Below are 11,030 nucleotides of genomic sequence, written 5' to 3'. Positions count from 1 at the left end.
TATTTGGAAGGAAAAGAACGTTGCTACCGACAGAAATCTCTCGCATTTTTAAGAAAAGGTTTAAAGAACTTTAAAAAGTTCTTACAAAGATAGGCGGACGGAGCCTTGTAATTTGTTTGGTTTGTAAGAAAGGCTAGCTTGCAGGGATAATGCTTTTATCCACAGGTATATATTAAGTCATTACGTCATAAGAAGAATGGTTATATCGTCCAATGACGGTCCGTACTTTATACAAATTACACAAAATACGTCTGGCGCATGCGCCCTAGAGTTAAGTGTGACGCAGTTGCTAAAGTCGGTTTATGTTTACAAATTCTTTGGACAAAGACGGTCCCCGCGCGCACTCTGGATTTTTGCGAGTTTCCGAAGATATCAACACGCAAGGAATTCAGTATGGATTTGCTTTGTATGGTATGGACCCAACGTGGATTATTGTGGGGTTGTTACACTGCACAAATACATGGACGGGAGGAAAAAATACACGTGACGCACCGAGAATCAAAATGTAAACAAGGCCGCATGGGAACAAAATTCTCTGGGAGAGTGTATGCAAGGTTTGCGGTCGACACTGGATTGATCCCGATTCTTCGTACGTGTACAGAGAATGCGTTCAAGATGCCTTTTTGTTGGAATATCACCTGTTTGTGGAATGATTTTGCAGCTATTTCCTACGACGTACCAACAACGATTGCGCAACCATTGTTAAGTGTCGACTGACAACAACAACATAACGCTCGGTGCTCATCCAACTGTGTCCATTGAAAAACCGCTCGGTATGAAACTATTCCAAACTTTTTTGTGCATTGAATCTTTGTTACGATCTAACTATATCGTGTGTCATTTCTTTTTTCTGCCTAAAAGAATGCGATTTACGTTTGTAAGAGAGAAGAAAGTAAAATGTCAGAAATGACGTCATTCACTAAACCGTTCGTGGACAATGGAAAGTTCTTCTATCTCTGATTGGTTGATAAGCAATGAGTACAAAAGGAAGTTATTGTTCCATATGGAGTTTTAAGATTGCATTTTCATAAGTAAAAAGTAGCTCCGATTCTGTTTTGTCTGACGCAGCAATATAGAATATATCGTCTTGATGTGTTTTTATTTTTCATTAAGATGTTTTGTCTTTTTGGGTGGCTTTTTTTCTCTGTCTTTCTTTTGGTGCATGTTATTGTTGTCGCGGTCCGAATTTGTTTTACTTGGTACTTTTATAAACTTTGACTTTTTTATGCTCCTATAAGAACAAGGAGTCCACAGACAAAAGAAGAGAATGCTTCATTGGGACAAGTCGGCATTTTCGTCTTGTACGGTTGTTTTATGTGTTTGCGCTTTAAAGGTTAATCTATCCACCATGTATATGGTCATTTTGTATGGTTGAATAGCAAAGATCAATCGGATTTGCATTTGCTGGTTGACGTTCTTTGCCAAATTGCATTGACGCACATATAAGGTCATTGAACGAGGATAAACTTTTTACCTGCTATAACAACTCTGGTCACTAGGGGTCGCTTTTGATGCATGACACCTGTTGACTAAGAACCACCTGTTAACTCGGTATCATCGCGCTTATCTCTCCGGTTCAGAAACGTTTTAAAAATGAATATTGCAAAATAGTGAAGAAGGATTTCATAAGTCGGGTGAAGTCATGACGATATTGCTTTGAAATGTTGGACGCTACAAGCGGTAATTGCAAGTAACGTAGCGCTGATCATGCCAAAGCCTAAATTTTACGTAGGTTACCCACTGTGTAATCATGGATTACAATTGCATGTACTCTATAATTTCAAATCCACGCTGCCTACAAGTGAATGATTGATTTCTATGGAATAACAATACAGTACACATACTCACATGCAAACGTGTATTCAAGGAAGTAAAAGGTTATCGTCTAAAGCTATGAGCTACAATATCGTCCTTACAAATGCATCTACATCGCACGTTCCATGTACACATACATGTATCTTTAAAATATTAAACATACATACGACGTAAAGCTGAAAAAGTAGCTTAGTAGGATCACATACAGATTAATAGCAAAGTATTTTACAAGAAACGCATTTTCTACATTGAAATATCAAGGACAGATAAACTTGCCATTATGGCTCTTGGCGGTATTCTATAATCATTTCTTGCCAGTGTATAAGATTTTTGCTCAGTCTATTTCTTCAATGGCAAGATTTGCGCTCACCTTTCTTGAAGTAGCTCTTTCTGTAACTACCCGACCGAAGGTGGTACTGTTTTCGTTCTGTTTGTATGTTTGTTTATCTTGATGTGTGTTTAAGTTCGCTGTCCCGGGTTCAAGTCTGTTCTCTGACTGACAGGGTGTGGAGGTTGATCTGGCCTGCGCATGCGTCGAACTTTCCTCCACATTCTGGTTTGGGCTGTTTCCGGTTGTGGAACGTTCCTCCGTTGTGTTCTGTTGTTGATTTTCTTGCGTGGCTCTTCCCTGAAGTTGGGCGTTATTTCCTGATACATGTTGTTCGTGTAGTGGATCTGTCCGGCTTCTCCTTAAAACCGTTACAACTATACGATGAATAGCCATAAAATTTTGCCAGATTCCCTTTCTTAAGTCCGGCGTTCGGGCGATGCTTGCAATCGGGTTGATTATAGAGTTTAAAGTCCACAGTATCGCTAGTTGATTTGGGCCTTTTTGTAACGGGCATCTCTTAACGTCCACGAGGCATATCGCGATGAATACCAGGGGCAAGATCCAGAAAAAAAGCGCCACTACCACTTGAATCATAACAGTTCCTGCCTTGCGAACGCTTTTTCTGAATTTTCTGTCTGTCTCCTCTTGTGCATTGTTTTGATGCTGACCAACCACCGCAATGTTTTGCCCTTGATTAATATTGTTTTGAAGCGGTTGTGGCGCCCCTCCCTGTCCTAACCTTCTCTTTCTTCGTTGTTTGATAGCTATAAATGTACTAATGTTTGTAAACAACATGATACTGACCATACATAAGACTATAGCCGCAATTAGGCTGATGAAACCAGGAGGATAAAAGTTTTCACACTCTGGGTCGACCTTATCTAGACAGTTCCAACCCATACTGGAGGAAAAGGCAAACAAGGACAAAACCAACCACGAAGAGACAATAGCTACAAGAGCATTACGTTTTGCATCGCCAGCGTGGATGTGAAAGTACACAGGATACTTTATCGCAACGTATGAGTCAACGGAAAGCATAGATATTGCGGATGCGGACACCATCTGACTGTATATTATTAAACTTGACATATTCATCAGTTTGTACAGCCTGGTTAGCCCTATTGGCTCTAAACGTATGGCTACGGAACTCGGTAACGTAACACCAGCCAAAATGTCCGAAAGGGCTAGATTAGCCATGTAAAAATACATCGGTTTCTTGAGTTCTTTTCTTGAGAGGATTGTCCCGAGTACTGTAACGTTAGGAATGATGATGAAGAGTCCTATAACACACCAAATGACGTTCGCCACTGATCCCATCTCTAGGAGGTCATCGTAGATAGAACAGACGTCTTGAATCCGGTCGGAGGGCATAGTCTTTTTTCGTAGATGCCACAGAAAGCATGAGAGCTGCTTGTCGAATACCACATCTGATGACGTATTTTCAGATACAAACGGAAAGGCAGAACTGTTGTTGAACATGGTGAAGCCTGCTCTAGTCAACTTCGGCTAAGAAGATCCTAGTCCACGGTAGGTTGAAGATAGTTCCCGGCAGGTATTTGTCTATCGCACCGTTAGACAAGAGAAGAAGGTAATACTGTGCCTCAAAATGTTGTGTAACACAAGAAGTCACTATCCAGTGCCCTGCCTATTCGTAACATGCGTCCTCAGAAGGATAACATCAGGTGAATAAAAGGTCACTCATCTTACCAGCAACAAAATGAATTAGATAAAACTTACACCTGCGTCCCTGCCAACCGATGACGATGATAATGACGTCATATGTGTCTGATTATGACCAGAAACCTTTCTCTTACTTAGGATATTGGTGCTAATGCTCATCAGCTTACGGTTCTTACGAAGATAATAATGGAGTGCATATCCTCTTTCGCAATGGGCACAGGTGGACGTTCAGTATCTAATCAGTGATATTGTTTTTTCGAGCCAGGAAAATAAAACATGTTGCGTGATCATAGACGGATTTACCGGGAGTATGACGGGAAACTTTCAACTTTTGTCTTACTTAGCTATAAGATATTGGTGCTAATGCTCATCTACTTATGGTTCTTACGAAGATATAGTGGGGGGACGCATCCTCTTTCGCAATGGGCGCAGGTGTACGTATGGTATTTTCCTAATTGTGTATCTCCTTTAATTGTATTTCTCTAAATTCTAACAACGTACGTTTGAAAATATTCATATGTCTTGCTATTAAGATCCAAATTTAGAAGAAAGCCTTGTTACAAATTCAGCCGCACTTTCTTTCAGTGTTATAAATGTATTTCAAGTTTTTACGGACGATTACATTTATTACTGTTCAGTATAAACACGAAAACGAAGAAACAAAGAAACAAAGAAATACTTCATGTTTCTTTGCTTTTGATGCTTCTTTCATGTTCATCCATCCATCCAACCATCCATCCATCCATTCAACCATCCATCCATCCATCCATTCAACCATCCATCCATCCATCTATCCATTCGACTCGGTTATACTACAAGACTTTACCACAAGTTGTTACGTATGGGCCCATATTCGAGTGACCACAAAGTGATTAGTAAACCATCTGGGTCGAGGATATTTGCGGTATTTCAGGGATTCTCATCAAACCATGCGGTTTGTTTTTACTTCACACTTCAGTGAGAATTAGCAAGCGGGTCTCTTGAAGTCATATCTAAAATCCTTCTCCTAAATTGATGTTCATCAGAGAGTTCATTGACCTATTTTGTAGCATTTATTTCCGTAATGAAAAAACAAACCAAAAGACAAAAATCGACAAAAATAGCGCCGAAAGGTTTTTAAACGCAATGATTTCACAAAAATTAAAGAAAGGAAGCCAAACTAGTGAACACAAGACAGAAGTAAACTGTAGCATTTATTGCTGTCGCTAGAGGTCTCTTTTACCCCGGTTTCAAACAGGTATTCGTTCAAAACTAGTATTCCAAGCTTTTAAAGTCACTTTCCAACTTCATATGATTGTATGAACCATGCGTAACGTGGGAATACACGTATCTTATGATAATCCTTCATATTTTGTTCTTTATGGAATACTATAGAGTTGAAAAAGTATTGGTTATTAAAGAGTTCAATGCCCTGTAGTCTGCTCACGTATTTAAGTAAAGTTGTATTTTCGTCCCTGGCTGAAAAAAGTAATTTGACCCAAACTTATTGCACTTCTAGTTTAAGTCACTGCTTATTTGTGAGATCTCTAGTTTTATTAAAGTTTGATCCTAGTATTGTTATGTTAGATATTAAGTTTGAAAAGAGCCCCTCCCACAGCGTTTATTTTCGTTAAAGTATTTCATTATGAAGTAAGCTCACGTAAGCTAACCTTTTATCTTTTGTTATAACGTTTGGCTTGGATGGAAATCGTGGTGTGTTCGGATTCACCCCGCGTTTGCAAAAGGTCACTTGTAGGTTTGGTACAAGATTCTTCGAGAATGAATCAACGTGTTGTCCCACCCGGCTTGTCATTCTCGAACCACCTTCGCCCGAGGGTAGGACTTGTTTACAACAATTGTGTCGGTGGGATGAAGGTATCAGACAATTTGCACCTCCGATTCACCTATTTTTTGTGGTTCTTTTTGCCCGGGGACAGACGCTATGTATGCAAATGAGCGACCCGGTTCTGCCTAGTTTCAAATGACCCGTATGAATCGGTGCCTTCTTGGCCTCGCCTGGTTTGGTGGGGAAGAATCAAACGGTTTAATTGGGCGAGAAGAATGTATAGGTCAGTGAAAATTGCCCCATGAAAGGTGGGACGATCCAGGTGGGCCCTGGCCTGGTTTGAGCTGTGGGATATGACCATATATGGTCTTCCTCCCAAGGCTTTTGCAAAATCTAAAAGGACACTCGGCGAGGTCAAACGCCAGTCAAAGTTATTGGAGTAAAAACTTGACAAAATTTTGATTGGTATCTGGATGCAACTCTGTCGAAATATTTTACCTCAGAAATTTAGAGAAATTAATAGAAAGTGATATCTTTGAGATGTGCGGTTATGTAAGCATCGTTGCACACAATTCAATAGATCTCACATGTAATTATGTGAAGCATCCGATAGAAAGATTTGTCAATTCTTCAACAAAAGATGACACTTGTTTGTTCTGGACAAGATACTGAGCAGAATATCAATGACACGTAATTATCACATGATGTCGTATGATGCAAGTTTTAATGAACGTAACAATGTGGAAAGAGCGTTGAACTGATTGAAGGTGACTCATTCTTCCACGTGGCGTGCTAGCTATGTTCTCGCCGGTACACGCCCCCTTTTAAAGAACACACCTTTAAACGTTTATAAACCTTTAAGACCTTCCAAAAAAAAACCAAATTTCCTCAGAATAAACCTATATTAGCATCGAATTTATCTATTTTCAAGGGTAGTCTTCTTAGGTTTCGTAAAAGGGATTGAAATCGGGAAATTTGGAAAAGGGGAGTGTCCGCCATGTTTTTTCAGACGACACGTACAGACAAACTTTCCGGGCTCGCCCCCATAGTTGGATTGACGTCAGTGTTGCCATGGGAACGCATACAGGAGTCAGTCATGCGAAAGATCTAGTATCCTCCACCAGTCAGACGACAATCTTTGCAATTTCCCAGAATTCAACTCAGTTAATTGTACAGCTCTGCTTAGACCAAGGAGATTATAAAATATTTTTCGTCCTTCCTTAGACACATATAACTTTACATTGCTGTTGATTATATAATTCTGTCTTTTCTACTAAAAACTAGTCATGAAAACCGTCTGGCATCTTCTATAACTACGTACATGTCTTCATTTTGCAAAAAAATGTGTGGGAACGCTTTGCCGACATTTGAATTCACCATGAACTTTAGACGTGTACAAATGCCTTTTTCTTCTTCTTAGGGCCCCCAAAGACACGAATTCAACTCTCGTAGTCGTAACTTTGTTCAGTACCGCCCATGAAACAACGGGGGGCTATTTTTGGTCTACTTCGAGGTCAAAAGTGAGTGAATTCCCGAACAGCGTGCGATGGAGAATAGCGTCAGTGTCTGAAAGAGTTGGATAACATCTGTCTGCTCCAAAACTCTGCATCCAAAACAGTTCCAAAGGAAATATTCTTCTAGAATGAAGCCCTACAGAACTTAGCAAGAATGCAAACGACGGAAACGTTGCTGATGTAATTTTTTGATCGTAGACAAACTTTATTTTGCAAAATTACCATACACAGTGTCCCCCTTTGTGGTTTGAGTCCAATTTTGTCTCAAAAGGGACAAAAAGATCCGTTCAGCGAATCTTTATGTAGCGTGAAACGGGCAGTTTGTTGGGAACGATAAAGTTTCAAAACACGTCGTTCTAGATATGTAGGGTCAGAATGAATAATGGGGACTTTTAAATGCCTGTCCCCAATTCTAGTTTTCTTGGGGTCATTTCAGCTTCCATCAAGAGGTCATTGCCCTTTCCCACAATGCAGTACGAAGCTCCTGACCAAGCCAAAATTTCAAGAAACTTGTACATCTATAAAAAAAGGGAGGGGCACCGACTTATGTATGCTGTAGACAAACTTTTGAAGACAACTAGTAACTGACTTGCAAAATTAGCTGTCAGAGAGATTTTTGATCTTAGAAATACAAGGGGGAGGGGGGCGCTAAAACTGTTTACTAATTCTTTCCGTCAATTACGTTAATTACTACCTCTCCACATTTGAACTTGACCCTTGAGCCTTTGATGTTGATTATTATCTCCGATCGCCCCTGAACTTGTAAATTGGAACACCCGTAATTAGGATTGATTTCATGTAAATAGCACAGTTTTTAGAGTATATACAACTAACTATTTGACGCAAAATTCGCATTGACTTCAACCGTTTTGACCTGTCCTTAGAAATAGAGGTCATGCATTTTGTCAACCGAAAACAGTTATGCCATCTTAAGTATTCCGTGTAGTTTACCTTAAACAGCTGTCTTACCAAAGACGCGGTACATCACAGTCTTAAGGATGACCTGGTATTTGTTCAGGTGCTTTCAGGTCAGCGTGACTATTATCTAAGTAGTGTATCAATTCTTTGCATTTCTGTTAAGGGTCAGTACGTCTTCTTGCCCCAAGACGGGTTGACACATACTAACTTGCAGTACATCACATCAAAGAATGTTAAGACGGCGAAGGACTTAGTTGACACAACAAAATGACATTCATGAACTCTTCTAAAACTATAGATACACAAAAGTAAATACAGTGCTTCTAACGTAGTAATTACAAGGTATATGAGCATATCACTATATTGTGGTGAAAAATCACTCCGACTTGTATTGGGGCCGATGTAAAGCAATTGCTCTCCTATCGTAAACATTATTTAGTTTTAAAACGTAAAAAATGAACAAATCTTGTAAAATGGGTACCTGACCTTTACCTACAGTTTTTAGTGCAGTTTCTAAAATCTAAATATTGTCTAGTTTATTCACCTATTTGCGCGCTGATAAATATACAGACTTGTCGATATAGATACAGAGATGTTTAGCATATATGTACTAGATGTTAGAATAGGACGAAAAGGAGAGGACAATAACGTTAGTATTCATTGTGCTATCACACTTGTAGAAAACCCTACGACGTTGAACTAGTAAACTTAAAACGCCGTGCTATGACACACACAAACTTGTGTGTTTATCAAACTCCTCGGACGATATTCGCATTCTAGTTTAGCCACATTTTGCGGCAAATCATTGTATTACTGGAATCTACTAGCTACGTACACACTTTACCAAGTTAAAGCTGTATGCATGTACCCCTCCCACCCAAAAAATTTGCAGTTCTAGACTTTAAAAGCTTGAAGTAAGCTTGTCACATCCTCTGTTGACACAGCCTGCCCCCGCTGACACAGCGCCAGCCACAGTTATTGTCCACCTGTCAGCTTTCTTTGTAAACACCTTGACTGTTTGGATATCTCCACGTGTGGCACGTTAAGATTGGATCGGTGATATTTACCTTGAATGTCAGGAAGTGGCTTAGGAATGTCTAACCTGTAGCATTCACCTATAGCTACCTCTTATGATTTGTTATCGTAGGGTTTTCAGCGAGGCTATGACAAAAGTGGTGTCGTGCAGGCGTAACTGTTAGAGCATTTGGTCCAGAACCCAGAGGTCCAGGGTTCGAACCTCCTGACATGCCACCGATGCTGTGTCCTTGGGAAAGGCACTGTTCACGAATTTCCTCACTCCGCCAAGGTGTAAAATGGGTACCTGACTTCGGTTGGGGAGGTAAAAGGCGGTGGAAGGAGAGGGATGGACTCCGCCTTAAACTACCGTGCCGCCCTATACCCACCACCCACACAGCCTCAAAATGGCTATGGGAGTACCTTTTCCTTTAATTGAGTAAGAGATTCATCTTTTTAAAGACGTATCTTCACTCACTCACTCACTCTCCCGTATCTTACGTATCTTAAAAGACGTTTAGATACGTCATTCTTATTTCGAAACTACGTCTTGTAGACCATAAACTTTGCCAGAGACACGAAATTGGGAGAGAGCCAATCGCCACTGTGTCGAAACGGCTAGACCAATTTGTAAACTTGTCGCATGGTCGGGTGCCACGGTCACTCAGGGTCAGTTCCGTGTGGCCTTGTCGGGACAATGATGAATTGAATGTCTGGAATGACCGTGACATTTTGGCGGATGTGTGAATTATTCGCAGTTGTTCAGAAAATGGCGAGATAAATACCTTTACCTACTTAACACGCTTTGTGCGTTAAGAAAACCATTCATCTTTGAAGGACATATCTAGATGTACTTGTTGTACGTGATTTGGTTCAATTTTGACATTTTTCAAAACCGTATCGGGGTGAGAAACTTTAACGTCTAATGTTCTCACGTGGCAAACACTTTATATGAGGAGGCGTGTGTGAGATGGCAGACTTCGCCCCCCGTACCCATACTGTTTTGCGACTCTGCCGATCACACAGAAAATGATGGCAACACTAAGGGTGTATGGCAACACTGAATTGTGTGCATTGGATGTATAAACGCACACACACGTGTGCGCGCGCGCTCGCATGTACTCACACTGTACACACACATACACACACACGCGTACACACAGACACAGACACATACGCACGCAAACACACAGCATCACGCAGACAAACGCACACAAACACACACAGTAGACACACACACACACAACACACACGCACACACACACACACACACAATGAGAAAAGAAAACACTACATTTTATAAGAAATATGTAAATTAACAATTCCGCGGGCGTCTTGTGAATTTCTTGGGAGTTGTGGACTTGAACTACAAACACACCACTCCCATCCCCTGCTATTTTGTCCCCATTCTTACACGTAAGCCACATCCTTTGTTCCCATTCCACGAGTCCCCTCCCTCATTGTCTGTCATTTCAGAACGACTTCCTCTGCAGACTGTAGAATTTGTACAACGACGTGAAGCGAATATTGTTGAAGATGTAAAGAATTGTATTCTACAAGCACATACAAGGATCTGATACAGTGTTTTACCCGCATTTCACTAGGACAGCGCTCTAGCCGCACGCTCTCAGAGCGCTCAACGAATTTCATAGATGAAAAATAGATCTTATTTTACGCTTTTCGTGTTTTGTTGTCTTTTCAGTCATGCTTGTACTTGTACATCTTGCATGATATTCCAATTATGAAATCAAGGATCAGACAAATCCGATTTAGGTCGCAGCTAGAGCGCAGCGCGATCGCCGTCTAGTGGAATAGTTTGACAGGGGCTTTACGTGGCTGTGTTGTTGTGTATCATTTGGTTGGTCTTTCTAGTAGCGCACCTTTTCAAGTCTTCAAAAGGAGATGCATGGAACAGGAAAAGTATCGCCTTCATAAGTAGAGAGAGACATGGCAATATCAGATATAAAAGGCATGCGGTCAGACAGTTTTCTCC

At 40.6% G+C, this 11,030-nt stretch overlaps 1 protein-coding gene across 1 annotated transcript; it reads right to left on the bottom strand.

Annotated features, from left to right (window-relative positions):
• Positions 1-2,140: 2,140 nt before the first annotated feature.
• LOC136421953 (sphingosine 1-phosphate receptor 1-like) lies at positions 2,141-4,142 on the bottom strand. The gene has a single exon (XM_066409558.1). The coding sequence runs from the start codon at positions 3,623-3,625 to the stop codon at positions 2,150-2,152; it is 1,476 nt and encodes a 491-aa protein (XP_066265655.1). The 5' UTR covers positions 3,626-4,142; the 3' UTR covers positions 2,141-2,149.
• Between the last annotated feature and the right edge of the window lie 6,888 nt (positions 4,143-11,030).

This window comes from Branchiostoma lanceolatum, chromosome 16 (genome assembly GCF_035083965.1).
Source record: "Branchiostoma lanceolatum isolate klBraLanc5 chromosome 16, klBraLanc5.hap2, whole genome shotgun sequence".
In the NCBI taxonomy this organism is placed as follows: Eukaryota; Metazoa; Chordata; class Leptocardii; order Amphioxiformes; family Branchiostomatidae; genus Branchiostoma; species Branchiostoma lanceolatum.
The sequence above is the reverse complement of the archived record's forward strand: the minus strand, read 5'-3'. Positions and strand labels throughout refer to the sequence as shown.

Coding starts and splice junctions, on each gene's coding strand:
- LOC136421953 (XM_066409558.1), bottom strand. CDS start 3,625: ATGTTCAACAACAGTTCTGCCTTTCCGTTTGTATCTGAAAATACGTCA.